Genomic DNA, 17,934 nt, shown 5'->3' with positions numbered 1-17,934 from the left:
CATAATAAAGCATTTTTATTTATTTTTTTAAAGATTTTTATTTTTTTTTTCTTTTTTTTCTTTTTTTTTTTAAAGATTTTATTTATTTATTTGAGAGAGAGAGAATGACAGAGAGCACATGAGAGGGGGGAGGGTCAGAGGGAGAAGCAGACTCCCTGCCGAGCAGGGAGCCCGATGCGGGACTCGATCCCGGGACTCCAGGATCATGACCTGAGCCGAAGGCAGTCGCTTAACCAACTGAGCCACCCAGGCGCCCAAGATTTTTATTTATTTAACACAGAGAGAGCACAAGTAGGCAGAGCAGCAGACAGAGGGAGAGGGAGAAGCAGGCTCTCCGCTGAGCAGGGAGCCCGATGCGGGGCTTAATCCCAGGACCCTGGGATCATGACCTGAGCCGAAGGCAGCCGCCTAACGACTGAGCCACCCAGGTGCCCCCATAATAAAGCATTTTTAAAGGGCCCTCTATTGAAGGTAAAGACAAATGAGCCAAAAGGGTTATTATTCAAGTGTACTAAAATGTCTACTTTAACAAAGGCTTAATTTTTCCGCTCATTTCTAAAGAGTAATAATTATTCAACATTTTATAACATAGGATAATTAGTATTTAATTGTTTCTAGGTAAAAGCATTCGTACATGCTATGTCAGGGGAAACGGAACCACCTAATAAATAACAGGAAACCCTGGGACAGCACTGCTCTGGGTTTTGTGGCAGATAACCAGTTCCCATCCCACGAAGAAGTATCACACAAGCCCGTGGAGTTGGCCTGGTGAGAAGAAAGGGGGTATAGCCCCAGTGTTGGACAGTCTCAGATGGAGGAAAACTGCATCGTTATGAAGCCCACCACCAGCTTCACACTTGTGCTAACGATGAAGGGAACAGGGTTGCCAGCCAAAGCCGGAAAAGAAATTACCTTGAATAAGCTTTCCCAATAGTAGCAGGGTTTGCATGTGTGTGACCAAAGATTAAAAAGTTAGACAAGATAAATGCAGATCAAAGGCGCTATCAAAACTAGAGACTAGTAAGCTGCTGAGAGCCAGTCCTCTAATTCACAGATGGAGTTGGCTGATGTACAACCTTCCACACAGTCCTCGAGGACTCTGACAGGGTCAGAAATAAGCGAAGAGAAAAGATGTCATGACTGATACTCTTTACCCCGAGCTGGATGCCAGCGCCCTGAATCTAACAGCATGGAGCCCAAGAGACCATGTAGGCTTCCAGGGAGGAAGGCCCTGTGCTCCCATCCATTGGTCCATCCGTCCATCCATCCATCCATCCATCCACCCATCCATCCATCCTTCCTTCCATCTATCCTTCCATCCATCCATCCATCCATCCATCCACCCATCCATCCATCCTTCCATCTATCCTTCCATCCACACATCCATCCTTCCTTCCATCCATCCATCCATCCTTCCATCCATCCATCCATCCATCCATCCATCCATCCATCCATCCAAAAGAGAAAACAATATTTACTGAGCACCTACACTCATAGAATAGGAGGGTACAGGGGTCCTTGCCCCGGAGCTGCTCACAGTGAGACAGAGAAATCAGGGTTCAGCTTGGGAAGGAGCATACTGAACGTCAGGGTCCGTGCAAAGCTGCAGGGGGGGTGCCCAAGTCTGAAGGGCGGTGGGATGGCGACACCAGCCTGGCAGTACGTGACAGGGTGGTGAGATACTCAGGCATTTGTTACATCGTGGGGCTGGAAGAGACTGCAAGCAGGTGCATCTTCACACAAAAGGCAGGTGTACTTTCTGCCATGTTTTTGGGAAAGAGATTCATTGGAATGATTTCAACATTTTTTAAGTTTCAAACTAAGAACAGTTAGTGGAAGTAATTTCTTGTAGCTCATGAGAAAGTGGTCCTTTTCATTCTAGTCAGTCACAGATTGGATGTTTTAGGGAATTATCTTGCTTCTGCGGCTATATGTCCATGCACACATCTGTTGCCAGACTGCAGCAGGGGTGAGGTTGATTTAGAATTGGGGGAAGCAAGAGAAGACAGAAAAAGGAGAGTTTTAAATGACACCTTAACTTTTAAAACTACTGGCGAGGTTGGGGATATTGTAAAAGGCTAAGAACAGAATAAGAATAAAGAATGGGCCCTACTACGGGATCCCATCCACTCTCCTCCCACGTGACAAACCCCTCCAGTCCTCTTTAAAACAAGCATCAGGAGGCACATTTCTGGGGTCCACTAAGCTCCAGGGGGTCTCATGTGTCCACAAAACCTACGCAGTAAACAGTGTTAGGCACTAAATTTCAAATCTCCTTTACAGAGCTATTCCTCGAGCTCTAACTTCCATGAAGTGCAAAGACTAAGGAAGAGGGAGAAGGGTTTCCAGCAGAGTCAAGATCCGAGAAACACACTGTGGCTACGGATGGACGGTCTGCCAGGGCGTCCCTGGGGATGGAGATCCGGGGAGTTGTCTGAGGCTCCTTCTGAAAGTGTCTAAGAAAACACGCATTCTGTGAGGACATGACGACGGCATCAGAAACAGGAGCCCTTTGTTCTGGAAACCAAAGCCCGTCGGAATCATGAACTGAAATGGACTCAGGTTGGAGCTCCATGTGCTGGAAACACAGGCAGGTGACAACGGCCACGTCTGGCTTAAGATGCTGTGCCCATTGCCGGCCATCTCCCAGAGTCATCACCCCACAGGTAAGCTCTGCTCAGCATCATTTGCTGTATGTCCCACCCACTGATGGCTGCTGATAGCCAAGTGCTGAAGCAGGACAGTGGGGAAGTCAGGGGAGGGGAAGGGAGAGGGGACACAACTTACTCGCGTCACCACCAGGACCGAAAGCACTCTGCAAAGCCTCTCGAGCTGGGAGACCCGAAAAGGGTACAGTAATAATCTGCAGGCTGAACTGCCACGAAACAGTTATCACTTAGGGTGTCACGGGACATGTTATCTCTGTGACTAAGGTTTATCATTGTGCATTCACTGCGGAGGCCAAGACTGGAATACGAAGGTGTGTGCAACTGGTAAAAATAGTATTTAACAAGTAAAATGATAACCTGCTCTGTGAGGCAGAATTCTGGGGCCCTGACCCTCTGTTTATTCATTTGTCATTGTGGATCTGTAACTGGCTTGACCATTCATGCAGACACGTCTTGGGTCTGTTCCTCAATGTTTCAGAAGAGGACCAGGTGCCCACCATGTTTTTGCCAGGAATCACACGCTCAAACTCAGGGCCATCCGGGCCTGACTATGAGTCCACAGAGGGAAATACTCAGACAAGGAGGCACACGGCTCCTTCCACAGTCTATACACTTTGCAAATGCCGTCAAGCTAGGCCACTGGGAAGCCACACACTTAGACTTCATTGCTTTAATTTCTTGTAGAAATAGCTTTTGCCATAATGTTCTCCTGTTACCAGCCTGAGCATGGCTTAGAAATCAGCTCAGATTCATGACTGCGCATCTCGTGAACATGCTGCTAACTAAGAATTGTATGCATGACATTACGCTTCTACAGGGGCCACGGAGACGGTGCTCCCCCACTTGTGTGAGGGAAGGCTGGCTTCTTCTAAAACCCCAGCTTGTTGCCCTCTTTGGGACTTTTGCCACCGACTGCGAATTCCAAGTTGCTCTGGCGGCCAGGGAAGGAGGAGACAGGTGTGCAGCCACCACCGGTGAGCGTGGGGGACTGTGGGCATGCATCGCTGCATACAAATCACACCTGTGGCTTTACCTTTTCCTCCCACGATTTTCCCTTCAATTTAGTTATATTACCCTCTCTGTATGCCTTTTTGTGAGCTACCTCCTCACGCTGATTTTTATCATCTGATACATACTCACATGTGTACGAAATAATATCCTGCTTCCATTCATGAAAGCATTGCTTATGGGCTTGAGAGTCCCAGTGGCACTCATAGAATCAGCTGTTGCTGGTTCAAGGCCAAGAGGACTCTGTAAATCCTATTATTTGCCTGTGTTCTGGACGGGGGAGTCCACGTCGAGGATAAGAGGTGGATGTGGGATTTGAACCCAGTCTCCCTTGAGTCTCTTTCCCACCATGCATCACATGCAGAAGACAACCACCCTTTTTCCCTTGTCTTGTTGTATCCTATATGCTATTTCCCACTCAGGATCCTCAATTCGTTAACACTGTCACAAGGAGTAAATGAAATAACCTGGTCAAGTGTTTGGGACACCCTGACAAATTAATCAGCTGTGTGGATCTGCTCACGTGAGAATCTTCAGGGGAGGGAAGGTCTAAAGGTCAACAGCAAAGGTAGAGAATCGAGGCCTAGAAAGTGTGGAGTTACTGAACTGTTCTGTGAGTATGTCTGTGAAGACGGGTCACAAGTGCCAAGGCCAGGTGCTGACTGCGGGGAGGGATGGAGAGTGCCAAGCAGGAAGTCCTGCACATACTAAGTACTGTAAGTATTTACTCCTCTAAAGTTAACTTTCTACACAGGGGGGGTTGTAACACGTTCACAGCCTCCGAATAATGAACTGATAGCTGTAGAGAGAAGACAATAAGGCAGATATAAATTGACCAGTGGTTAAGAACCTTCGTTTGTGTGGAGAGGTTGGTGACTTTGGTCTGTTTGAGCTGGGTGGAGAAAAGATGGCGCTCACAGAAAATCCTGCTAGCTGGACCGGCAGACAACACACACCATCTTTCAGAATGAAGACTAAAGTTGGGAGACCTGGGACCCAAGAGGGGAAGGTGTGTGCGTGAGCACGATGAGAGATGACCCGGTGACCACCAGGAGCCCGGTCTACTTCCCTGAGAAGCCCTATGGCCAGCGCAGGCGCCTGCACCAGGGATCAGGCTAGCTCTTAGGAGGGCGTATGATTACACTTCCTTCTAGTAGTGAGTTTCCGCATTATAGTTACGCTAGGCATACAATGAGCCCCTTTTCCACCTGGTTCCTGGCCTTGGGCAGGTGCAGCAGTGACCGCAGACAGCAGTCTCTCCTGGGATAATCTGCCTCTGAGCACACAGAACTGACAGATCTTCCAAGCCCAGAGGTAGATGTCACAGTTTCTGGGGCTGACATCTTTCAGCTCCAGAGACTGAGAGCAGAGGGCTTTTTGTCTCGATTCGTCTGTGTTCAAGGTGTTCAGAGTTCAGGGCAATCTGGGCTGGATTCCTCATCATTTACACAGACACTTGCACCCCTGGGTGTCCCCTTTCCCAGCCTGTGCCCTAAATCTGTCCCAGAGACCCACTGGTTGCCAGAGAGGCAGGCTGTTCACTGCAGAGTTGAGATGCTGACAGTGGCTTCAGGAGGAAACAACCAGCTTAGGAGAGAGACCATCCAAGAAAAGGAGAGACAAAGTCTGAGCTGTGAAACACCAGAGGATGGGGCAGCAGCAAGGAAAGAGCTCTTCTCTGGAGAAGGTGGCGGGTGTCAAAGATGGGGCCACGCAGAAGCGCTTAGATCCTGGGGTCTACAAGCATGCGAGCCGGGCTCGGGCGTGCGGTCCCCAGGAGTAAGGCCCAAGTAAGTACCCTCATCCCATGAGTCACCAGGGTCAGCAGGGAATGGACTGGCTAAAATACAACCTTGTTTGTTCTCAACACATTTCAGTTTTTCTTTACATACCCTTGAATTATCTACATTGCACATTGATTTAATGGCAGGTAAATTCCATAGTGTCTCCCCTCCAGCTGAAGTAAATACTACTCTGGAATATCGGTCACCTGGTGACATGAAAAAGAAAAGAAAAAGGTTTATAATTGTCCATTTCTTTCATCAGACTCAGCATTCAGGAGCAAGTCAAACTGGGGAAGCATAGGGACAAGTCATTAGCAGCAAGGAGCCTTTCCTTGATAAATTCCAGGAGAAAAAAAATAAAGCAATGCTATAATACTGTTTCTGCTCAAACAACATCTGAAAACTCATAGGAGTTATATAACAAATCTATTTCTGATCAGACTGTGTTTAGGAACAGTGATCTGTAAGAATGCTCAGCACAAAATTAACTGAATGCCTCCCTCTTAATTTTGAAACACATTATCAGAATGGTGTGTAAAACCCAAGAAGGATCCATTAGGGAATATCAAGAGTGGGTGTTCTCTTTGGCAGCACACTAGGGAGGAAAGATGGCAGGTGATCAATTTAAAAGCACTAAAAACAGTCAACCAGGTACCGAATGTGGGCCAGGGTCGCAGATATACTACACATTCTGGCTGGGTCCATGGTCTCTCTGGTCCACCAGAGTCTAGAATAAATACTGTGGTAATCAGGGGCGCCTGGGTGGCTCAGTCGTTAAGCGTCTGCCTTCGGCTCAGGTCATGATCCCAGGGTCCTGGTATCGAGCCCCACATCGGGCTCTCTGCTCAGCGGCAAGCCTGCTTCTCCCTCTCTCTCCCACTCCCCCTGCTTGTGTTCCCTCTCTCGCTGTGTCTCTCTCTGTCAAATAAATAAATAAAATCTTTAAAAAAAAAAAAAATACTGTGGTAATCACACTAACACAGGCCAGCTGCAGGACAGGCGAACCCGGCCCTGGGGTCAGAAGCAGTGGAACCAGGTCCTGCCTTGCCCCAGCTGTGGGGATGAACAGCTCCTCTGAGCCTTGGACCCTCATCTGTAAACACGTCTCTCTCAAACAGGTGTGAGAACTAAAGGAAAAACAGTGGGTGAGTTAGTGCTGTTTTAGCTCCCTCCGCCATTAGAAGAACTTCATATAATAAAACAGAGTGGACTCACTTTCTGTTATCTAAAATGCCTAATTGTGTTGACAAAGAAAACCAATCGGCAAATTTATGAATAAAGCTTTAATACATGAGCTTTTATTCATGATTATGAAATTTTCTTTAGTAAACCCTTTTCTTCACCAAATGGCCATTATCTTATATTGACTGACTTCTAAGAATAAGACAAGCCCATGGAAACAAACATTTCCTCCTCAGAGCAGGACTGGGATGGCCTTCCTCAAGGTGGAGCCGTGGCCGAGGGGACAAGTGTTGTGTGTGGGCTGTTGGGACAGACGTGGCCACATTTCATGAATTTGCTAATGTTCATCCTGGTTCAGATATTAACCAACAGATGTTGGTTCAGAAATCTATAGTGTCACTCTGAGAGAGAGAAACCAACCAGAACATTCAACTAGAGTCCAATTTTCTAATACGACACAGAAAAAGACATGTGTGCTCCTTCCTGGGACCAGGACAAAATTCTCCCTAATCTCCTATTTTCCATCTCTCAGTTACTGTAGAGTGAAAGAGTGTCCCAAGTAAAGACCTTCAGGCTTGGCTAGATCTAGAAACATCAGAGGTCTGGTGAGGTCCTTTAACAAGACAGGAAAATACACATTTTAGGGGGATTTTCAACAACAATTTTAAAAAGCTGAATTCAAAAGAGCATTGGTGTGAAGATTCACTGAAGGAGAAGCTGTAGGTCCTCATGCCCGCTCTTCATGGCTAAGCAGCGACCTCCAGGTGCACTGGTGTCCCCGAGGCCATGCTCTACACCCCAGCAGAGGCCGGTTAGTGAATCTGCTGCCAGCATCTGGAGACCTGGTGATGCTACATTCAACTCTGGGTTCCTGACCTCAGGGAAGTTCCTACACATCTGGGCCCTCATTTCTTCAAGGCCACATTCTGTGGAGCTAAGTGGCAGCTCTTCGCGCTCTGTGACAAGTCACGTCCTGCTGCCTGATGTGTTCACGTGTTGGGCTGGCCCCCAAGGCACTCCAGCCGTGGGCTTCTGGACCGTATTCTGTTCATCTTTCTATCTCTAATGCCTAACAACAAGGCAGGCACAGGGAAGGCTATTATTTATGCTTTCTGAATGAAACAAAACTTAAAAAGTATACTTCTGATAATATAGATTATTTTTGGGTTCAATCCAAAAATATGTACTTGTTCACTGGGAATATTTTTTAAAATAATGTAAGAAATTTAAAATGACTTGAAATTTGGGGCAAGGTCAAGATTTTTTTTCAATATTTTTATCTTCCTTAAAACTGAATCTAACTCAATAATCTCATTAATTTTTATTATAGGTAAATAAATTCAGATTAGTGGTTGACTGACCTTGAGAAGTAAAACTACAAGTTAATTCAGCTAAAATCTGTGTCAGTGCCCAGCATATCCTCCCACCAGTCTCAATTTACTTGTGCTCCATCTCGAGCACAAGGAGCCCCAAGGGGCTGTTTACCTAGGATGCCACTCACTCGGAATGTCGCAGAAAAAGCTGTCTTTGTGGAAGTTCCAGTCAACTTCTCTTTTCTCTCTTTCATAGTGATCATCTGACCATCTATCATCCCGATGGCTGAAATGGAACGACAATGTGATCCTCAATAAAGCACTTGGACAGCACAGGGAATGTAGTCAACAGTCTGTAACAGTGTTGCACGGCAGCATATGGAGGCGAGCACGGTGTAGGGTACAGACTTCTCCAGTTGCTCTTATACACCCGAAACTAAACCATGTGTGTCAAGCATAATGCAATCATAAAAACGTAAAAATAAAGTACAGCTATTTCAAGTCCAATAAGCATACCAGTAACGGTATACTTTAGCCATGACCTACCTGAAATTAAAAGGATTAATATAAGAAACCAACATTAATTTTCTCACTTCTGTAAAAGAAAAAAACCCCAAACCCTCACTTTTTTACCTTAATACAACAAAATCTTAAAAGACAACGAGAATGTAAACAAATTCAGTGGCAAAGATTTTGAGCCACACACTTGCATTTAGTCATCTTGCTCAGGCAATCCTTAATAGTGGAATTCATCAAGCAATGTTTTGTGTAAAAGTTAATAAACAATTACCTTTTGGCTTGTTCATCTGCATATTTAAAAGGATAATTTGCTAATGTTGCTTTGTATCCCGTATTTTTCACCATGTTATTCCATGTGACCAGTCTCTGGCCTATCGCAGTCCCTCTTGGCTCAAAACCCTGAGACAAAATATTACAAATTCCCATTAGTGCACTTTTCTTCAGGCTATGAATGGTTACAGCAGGTTGGGAAAGCAATGCTGGGGCGCCATGTGGCTTTCAACAGGAAGCACAGATGCTGCTCGCAGCTACCCTGGGAATGAACAGCACTGAATAAGATGGAGGCCACCATTCACTACGACAAGGCAGTTTGGTTCTCTGGTGTGTGACCTGTTTCAGCAAGGAAGAGTAACTGTGTCTGAAGCTTCGCTTTCAAAATCATACCTAAGCAATTAGCAAATACTTACTTTGATGTTATAAAAAATTATGGTGAAATCAAATTATGTCATGTATGTTATACTGTTTTATGGGAACATTTACTTAAAAATAGACCCTGCTATCTCTTAGTAAAACTGAAATTCCTTTCACTTCTCTGCGGGGGGGCGGCGGGAAGACATTCAGTCTTAAAGACTTTATGAAAATATTTTTATAGAATGCAGATTCTCCATTTTATTGCTTTTTAGCTTAAATGTGGGAGCCAGGAAGCAAAATTTCCAGGTCTGTAATGGCAAACAAGTTCCCTGACCTTTTAAGAATCTGAAAATAGGATGACAAGTGTTTACTTTTCAGAAAGAGAGCTGCATACTCCTGTTGGGTTGAGAAGGTTTTGAAAGAAACAGGATACTAAATTATATAATTTGACACATATTAAAATACTGAATTTCTTGAGATAATTTTGGGCTACAGAAATTTGACGGGCTGAATTTTCCTTACCAGCAGTGGATCAGAGAAGTCGGGAAGTTCGGGCACTAACACCCCAACCAAGGCGCAGACAACGATGAACATGGTGCACATGCCCAGCACCACCACGGGCCAGTCCGCTATCAGGGATGCATAGCTGCAGGGCAGAGAGGAGCACACAGGAGGCCGCTTAGAAGCAACATGAGGCTTTGCTGCCCAAGAGAGCAATGTGTTAAATCCTCCTAGTTCAGACCTAGTCCAGTTTATCAATCAAAGATGCAGTGAGATGATAAGACAGATAGCATTTCACATCTACATCTGTTCCTGGAGAGATCTACAATCTACACCCTCACGTGGGGAGAAAATGTACTTGAACAGAGGACCCATCCTCCTGCAGTCTCGTCTGGAACTTGTTTCTCCATCCTTGTACTCTGGCAGTTCTTGGAGAAGAACTCAGCCCACAAACAGGCTCATGTATCCATCTTAAGAATAACCAAACCAAACCAAAACTTCCCACAAACCTGCCACTTTCCTTCCGGCTGAAACTATAATGAACGCATCAGCCTGAGTTCCAGGAGAGAGAGAGATGCTTGTTTTCTAGATTCGTTTAGTGCAGTTTTAGTTCATTTAGTACACCTTTCAGAAGGTGCCCTGTGCGTACCCGCCCCTCCCTTCACTCTCCAACCAACCTCAGCAGCTGGGCCTCGGTTTCCCCTCACTGTTACCAACCCCGCCCCAGGTTGGAGTCATTTCTTCGGGGAGCCCCTCCCTTCTGTAAGATCCTGGGTCTTACTGTCATGACACTTGCAGATCTTGATGTGAACTCTGTGCTCAACAGGAGCTGACTGAACAGAATTCTTCTAAAATTCAAAAATGTATCTTGCCAACTTCAGGTTTCTTGAATTCATATTGGAGAAAAAAGGAGCATTTCGCTTGTGGACCATTACTCTCAAATCCTCCACAGTGTTAGCTTGACAGCTGTGAAGGCTGGTTCTGGCTCCTTACTCCTGTGTTTGTGGGTTATTTCTTCAAAGTCAGACCAGGGGCTTAATGAAGCTGGTGGCCCTAAATGTCGCTCAGAGAAGCTGCTGTTTGTCTCCAAGACAAGGCTGCTCATGTTTCCATTCTGATGGCGCAACGCCACAGATCTGGCTTTCTGGGGGTATTTACTTCACATGAAATTTTAATATGGAAATTAAAATACAACATAATTATGCTTTAAGGGAACACCTGCCAAGGATTTTTCAGTGTTGTTCTTCTCAAGGTGATCTCAGGAGGAAGAATGATCGCTTGCACTTACCAGTGGTTCCTATGCATTACATACCTCACGGCTTTCTGAGATGCACTGTGGCACAGTTTGATCTGTGCTCTGCACCACGGAGCAGGGACAGCCGGTGTCCTGGGCATGCAGCATGCTGACTACAGTTAGCAACACTGGACTGCACATGTGAAAGTGTCTGATAGAGTAAATCTTCACAGATCTCATCACAAGAAAACAAAATTCTATACCTCTGTGTGGTGGCGGATACTACACAGACTTGCTGTGGTGGTCATTTCACAATATATACAAATACCGAATCATCATGTGCTGTGCCCGAAACTAACATAATGCTGTATGTCAGTTATAGCTCAATAAAAAAGTCACAAATAGGAACCCCGGTCATCTGGCTCTAGAGTGGGGCCTCCTAACCACTGTGATATCATATCTTGCTCTGAACATGAGAGAAACAAAAGACATCAGGACTAAGTCTACTTGCCACAAGTGTACGCTCCCCCAAATTCACACTGTACACTGAATTCCCAAGCCACACTAACGGTTCATTTCACAATGCAAAATCACCGAGGTCCACAGGTCTCCAAGCCCAGGCATTACTCACAAGCCTGCAAATTCTGAATTAACAACTCACTCAGGAAAAATTATGCTAGATAAGATGGAACGATCCTTGGAACATAATTCTGAATGTAATGAAAACATATCAATCACAGACGCTGATTGGGCTTGTTCAAACGTACACACTGTTTCGGAACACGCCCAGTGCTCACAGTCTCCCCTGGACTCTGTTTCCTCCTCCACCAAATGCAAACTCAGGATGAAAGCAACGAGTGTAGAAGCAATCTAGTCCTTTGTCAACAGCACACTTGAGACTTTCTGTTCCCGGCTTCAGCCTTAAAAAGAGTCCTTTACATTTTAGACCTTTAAAACATCAGTCCTGTGCAATGAAAATGGCCCCAGGCTTAGACAATCCCTATACTTTATTTTAAATGGATCAATTTTCTTGCAAATGGACCACAAGTTCTGTGTTCTTACCTACAAACGTCTTATCACCAGGGGGCACTGGGTCCCCAAGTGCTTTAATTTCCCCAGATAATGACTTTTTGTTTTGTGTTCTTAAAAAATCTGCAGGCACATGCAACCTTAACACCCCCTTCAATCATTGCTTTTCTTCCCTTGAGCACATTTGGCTTTGATATTATAGCCCTGCCCTAGGCCATGTGCGTGCCCAGACTCACTCCATATGGAGACTTCACGGCGTTATCGATCGCCGCACGCTTCTTCCACATCCGCTGAGCGTCACGGTGCTATGACTCCCTCCTCCTGCAGCGCGTGTCTCAGGGGCGAACCCCTCCCAGAGACAATGTTCACACTTGGTGGAGTCACCGCACTGAGCACCATGGGGGAAAGTCCGCAAGGGTCTCTCCTCGTTACCGCATTACTGCTGCCTACACTGGATATGGCTCAGCCATGGGCACCACGTGGGAAACAGAAGTCTCATGTACATTATGAAACCCAGACAATGTTGTAACATTAAGATAAAAATCTAATAAAGCAGGAAAACCGGAGAAGCAAAGGAAATTAAATATAGCCTGTAAATGTCACTGCTACATCTTTCACTAATTCCACTCCTGGTGAGTCTGGGTTCAAGGCCTATAATGTATCTAAATGAAAAGAATAAAGTATCTGCGCATTCGTTTCTGAGAAGTGAACCACGTGTGCAGGAGCAGATGCGGCAAAAGGCCCACTGCTCTGTGATTCGTCCTCCTACATGTCACGTAGTCCTGTCCTTCTTGTGCCCGCTCTCATTCTGGAAACCTCTAGACAACACCACAGCCTAACTGCAAATGCCGTCGACCTCTGTACCACAGCACTTCCCAGCCAGCAACCAGGAGGACTTCTCCCTGAGGCCCTTCAGGGAGCTAAGTCCCAGAGAGGACACGGATCGGAGGCACTCGTCCCTCTACGGGACGGGGACACAAGTTGCAGCTGAGCCAGGGATCGGCGCGGGCATGCGGCTGGCGTCCTGCTCAGGCTGTTGACACGCTGCAGTTTTCATGAGTGTCCCTCCTGCACCCTCAGAGGTCCCAGCCACCTTATTGCTGGGCTTACCCTGGGATGAGAGCAGAAGTAACTGTCCAAACAAATGCACCAAGCGTCTTTCCGGGTTAACTTTTGCTCGGGCGCCACTGTGTGTGGGTCACCACTGTGTGGGGGCCGGTTCTAAATAGGCCATTTGTACCACAATGGGCCTCCACAGGGCATTTTCCTCTCTCAGCTCACATAGCTGTTTTCCTCTGCCCTTCCTGGCCTCTCTGGAAACAGGCTCTCCTTTCTCCCTTCCCTCTGAGCAGAGAGCCGGGCTTCACACAGTGTGAGTGCCCTGGAACCAGGCCCCCCTTCCCAACCAAACACCCAACCCGTAACCCCTTGTAGCCCGGCTGTGCTCTCTCGAACCTGCCAAAGCCAACAAACTAGTTTTCTTGGTTTTCATTCTCCCTCAACTGAACAGTATTTAACACTTTAGTTACTACCCCTTTCTTCCCGAAAATCTTTTTCCCTTGTTTTTTCCCCCTTCTATTTCTCTTAACCGTTCCTTATTCCTCTTGTCCTCTAAGGGCAAGCATTTCAAAATGTTGTTAATCATAATTTTCCCAGTGGCATCGGCTATCAATTTAGTGGGAGGACTGACTGAGCTTGCGGAATTTCCCAGAACACAGGATACAGAACTCTTTCTTTGTTTGGAAGTAATAAAGTCAATGCGGTTAACGTCACAGAATAAGGGTGCAGGCGTCTGGGAGTAAGAACACGGCAGACACAAATGTCGCCCTTCTGGGACGTGGAACCTGATACAGAGAATCAGACAACTTTATAAATACTTACAAAACCAGGTAAAGAAATGTGTGTTTTTAGAGGGATACAGATATTTTGTGAATTCAACAGAGATTACTTCCAGCTAGGGGAAGGGAATCAGGAAAGGCTTTTTTTGAAGAAGTTGTATTTGTATGTGTACGTACTGAAAAGAAGACACTAGGACTTGTAAAAATACCAATGTAATAACAAAAAATATGAAAGAATGTCTTCAAAATGCAGAAGTCTTAGTCATTAGAGAGGGTTGTATTATTTGTAGAAAAATGGAAATTCATTTTCCTCACATGCCATAGTTACTTGTATAACCTCTTCCTTTATCTCTTGCCATAAACACAGTCTATCCAGACAACGGACTGTCATTCAGACTTCGAAAGGAAGGACGTTCTGCCACCACATGGAGGAGCCTGGAGGGCATCCTGCTGCGTGACATGGGCCAGTGCACTCACGGGAGGCGTCTGTGGAAAGTAGAGGGTGGTGCCGGGGGCTGGGAGCAGGAGGAACGAGCAGCGGCAGTTTAACGGGGAGAGTCTCTGTTCTGCAGGATGAAGGCAGTTCTGGAGGTGACCGTGGCCATTCCCCACAGTAACCTGAACTTGGCGCCGCAGAGCCGTGAACTTACACTCGGTTAAAATGGCGGATTTTATGCTCTATTTTAGCACAATTTTTAAAAATAAATAATCTTTAAATGGAGAAGGAATTTACGAATGAAAGTTTATGTAGTAATTATACTGTAAAGAGAGGATAAGCCTTCTCTAGGAGGTGAGATTCAAGGATCGTTTAGTCGCCAACATCTGGAACTGCCACCTACAAGCACATCACCGAGGAGACCAGGCTTTTTTTTAAGAAACACTTATCCCTTTAAAATTCTGCTTTTTGACTGAAAAGATAAAACTTCAAAATTTCCACATAAAAGACTACCTCCATTTTAATACGGTAACCACATTTTGGAGAAGAAACACAGACAACCCCCGAAACAAAGGGCTACAAACCCAACCCATGGCAGATGGCAGAGGAATGACTTGTCCTCCGCAAATAAGACAAGAAGGAAGGGATCCACTGCAGGAAGGAGCCGATGTGAACGATGAAACACAAACAGAATCTAGGTCACCCACTTTGGGAGAGGGCGTTACTCAAGCAGCCAAGTCAGGGGAAATGTACTTTTCCTTCATAAAAATACGAATGAGGAAGGCAGGAATAGCAACAAATGTGACCCAAGTGCCAAAGAGGACAGGGCGCAGGTAACTTCATTATCTAATGAGATGATACAGATTACTTTACCTTTTTGGCAACTTGAAAGGTCTGCGTGGTCTGAAAAAAAGCAAAAGAAAACCAATCAGAAACAAGGCATCACAACACAACATTTTTATGTGCACTTAGCACTGTCCTCCGTACCGCTCCTGCGTGGGCGCACACGGCGGGGGGTGCCCGGCAGGCCAGGGTGGGGGTGTCAGAGCGGCTGCCCAGGACGTGGACATATAAATGGATTGTTTTTAAATTGAATTAAATGACACAATTACCCAAACAGGCAGCCGGCATGCACAGGCTTGATAAACACACTCGTCAGACTCCAGGGGCAGAGGCGCATGGATGCCGTGGACCCTCGCACACATGGCCGGTGGGCCGCCAAGGGCACGGCGGGAAGGAGTGACACCACGGAGTCGGTGAAGGGCTCAAAAGGGGCTTTCATTAAAAATGGCAACTACTCAAGTAGTTATGAAGAATATTTAATTTGGGGGGTAAATCTATCCGAAAACCAAAACACTGTATTTTCAATATAATTACATACTTGTTTTTTAAATTTTATTAATATACAATTCACAAACCATACAATTAATCCATTTACAGTGTACGGGTTGGTGGTTCTTAGTGCCTCCACATACTGGTTTTTAAAGAATATGCTACCTGAACCCCAGTGATGAAGCTACTAATGAGCTTGAAGAGAAAACCTACTTTTACAGAGTGGGAGAGTAAGGCGCTGAACAAAGAAGCAGATCATTTAACTGGTACACGAACCCTTAATATTTTACTCACAGTGTTCAAGTCAGACATCCTCAAAACCACCTCCTGATTTTCCGTAAGAACCTAACAGACCTTGTTGTCTTTAGGTCTAACGTGAACCCTCAGAGCCACGACTCTCGGGCAGAGCGTACTCAGCAGTTGCAAAGAAATGATATTTTATTATATACATTTTGGTGTGTAACAAATGTAAATATTCTCTTTCCCCTACTCACCCCCACTAACATTTTTTTTATCAGATAAATTTATGGATCTATGACTAGTTGACTCCCTAGAGGCAGAAACACCCACAGACTCATCACGTTCTTTTGGCTCCAATAAAGACTTCATTCTGTGTTATATTTGGGAAAGTAGAGATGGTCACATCCGTCGCATAAGGAAAACGGGTTACCACCAAGATACTTCTTGGGAACACATGAAATCCCTTTGACATGACAAACAGATGTGTGAAACGATATGACGACAGGTGGACACGAGACCCGTCCGACTGGACATCAGTGATGATGCCGGGCCATCTCTCACCCCAGAGGAGACCAGCAAGGCGCCCCCCACACTTCCATCCACCAGAAGCTGTCCTCCACCATTTGTAAAATCCTTCCGAATTGCTGCTTTTAATCTCTATCTAATAGAACCCGCAGCATGATTTTTCACCTAACCTTAGTCTTGGGTTGATAAAGAACTCTAAAAACAAACAATCTAATCTCTATTACAGAGCGAAATAGTCTTTTCCAGAGTTCATTCACCTTGAATACCATATAAACTCATGCCCAAAACCAAACAAACAGAAATAATCTCAGGTGGGAACATCTGCCCGTTCTTTGGTTAGGTTTTCAGCCTCTTAATGGAGGAAAAAACCCCAAAGCAGACGGCATTTGCTCCGTGACACAGTTCCAGGGATGAGCTTGAGTTGTGCACCGTTCCCAGAGGACTATCTCCAGAACGCATTTCTGTGCTCGAGTGGGTGACAGCAACACCATTATAGGCAAATCTCCAATCTGCGTAAGAAAGCACTTTGTAAATTTGCAACTCGGGTCCTCACACATAGGAGTAAGCTGCCCGGCACCTCACACCTGAAAACAAGAACAGTTGGGGACCGTGGCTCCGGGACCCCGAGGGATAGTGAACTGTGCCGTGTGCACATCCCTCGGTCAAGAGCACAACTAATGAGCCCACAAAGTTCTCAGGACAGGAGGAGGGAGGTACAGAGCGGAGGAATCCCCATGACGGGCTCAAGGCAGATACAGAGGCAAGGGAAGTCTTTAAAAACTGAAAAACAAACTGAGGGTTCTAGAGGGGAGGGGGGTGGGAGGATGGGTTAGCCTAGTGATGGGTATTGAGGAGGGCATGTTCGGCATGGAGCACTGGGTGTTATGCACAAACAATGAATCATGGAACACTACATCTAAAGCTAATGATGTAATGTATGGTGATTAACATAACAATAAAAAATTTTTAAAAATGTAATAGAAAAAAAGTATGAGAGGAAAGTTAACAAGAAAGAAAAAATCTGGAAAAGCTACAAATGGTATTTCTTTGTTTCCCTTGCGTTTTCTCTCCTGTAACAGTGTTTGGGAGAGAGTGGGGGATTGCAGGGTGAGGGAAAGAAGATGAGGAAACCAGGAATACGCCCCCCAGCCACCTAGAGCTCCCTTGTTGACATAGCTGCAGAATCAATATCACAACTTACAAAGAGACAGTGTCAGCTTCACAAATTCCAAGTCATTCTTTTTAGCAGTTGGGAAAATCAAAACCATGAGGGAAAACTGTATTTCTTTTTATTTTTTATTATTTATTTTTTTAAACTGAAGCATAGCCAACACAGGCTGCGACGTTCGTGTCCGGTGCACAGCACGGTGACACGGCAAGAGTGTGTTACACTGCGGTCTCACGAGTGTGGCTGCTGTCTGTCACACACTTCCCTGGGGCAACACCACTGACTGTGTTCCCCATGCCGTGCTGCTCCTCCCGGGACTTATCCATCCCATTCCTGGAAGCTGGACCTCCCTCTGCCCTTCACCTGTCCCTCCCCTCCCTCTGCAACCACCAGTCTGTTCTCTGTATTCAGGGCTCTGTTTCTGCTCTTGTTTTGTGCTTTAGATTCCACATATGAGTGAAATCGTGTATTTGTCCTTCTCTGATTGAGTTATGTCACTTAATATAATACCCTCTAGCTCCATCCA

At 45.7% G+C, this 17,934-nt stretch overlaps 1 protein-coding gene across 12 annotated transcripts in view; it reads right to left on the bottom strand.

The window, feature by feature from the left end:
* Positions 1-17,934, bottom strand: part of DISP1 (dispatched RND transporter family member 1) — a 179,763-nt gene that overhangs the window by 5,201 nt on the left and 156,628 nt on the right. For 10 of the 12 annotated variants that reach the window (XM_081822989.1, XM_081822991.1, XM_081822997.1 and 7 more), the window contains 5 exons: positions 15,017-15,046; positions 9,628-9,751; positions 8,747-8,874; positions 8,145-8,242; positions 5,570-5,667 (listed from right to left, as the gene is read on the bottom strand). In XM_081822989.1, coding sequence (XP_081679115.1) covers positions 5,570-5,667; positions 8,145-8,242; positions 8,747-8,874; positions 9,628-9,751; positions 15,017-15,046 — 478 coding nt within the window. The remainder of the gene's footprint in view (positions 1-5,569; positions 5,668-8,144; positions 8,243-8,746; positions 8,875-9,627; positions 9,752-15,016; positions 15,047-17,934) is intronic. The other 2 variants (XM_081823001.1, XM_081823000.1) reach the window with 1 other exon arrangement.

This window comes from Leptonychotes weddellii, chromosome 6 (genome assembly GCF_054177405.1).
Source record: "Leptonychotes weddellii isolate Sample4059 chromosome 6, ASM5417740v2, whole genome shotgun sequence".
In the NCBI taxonomy this organism is placed as follows: domain Eukaryota; kingdom Metazoa; phylum Chordata; class Mammalia; order Carnivora; family Phocidae; genus Leptonychotes; species Leptonychotes weddellii.
Note: the sequence above shows the minus strand (reverse complement) of the source record. Positions and strands in the feature narration are given on the sequence as shown.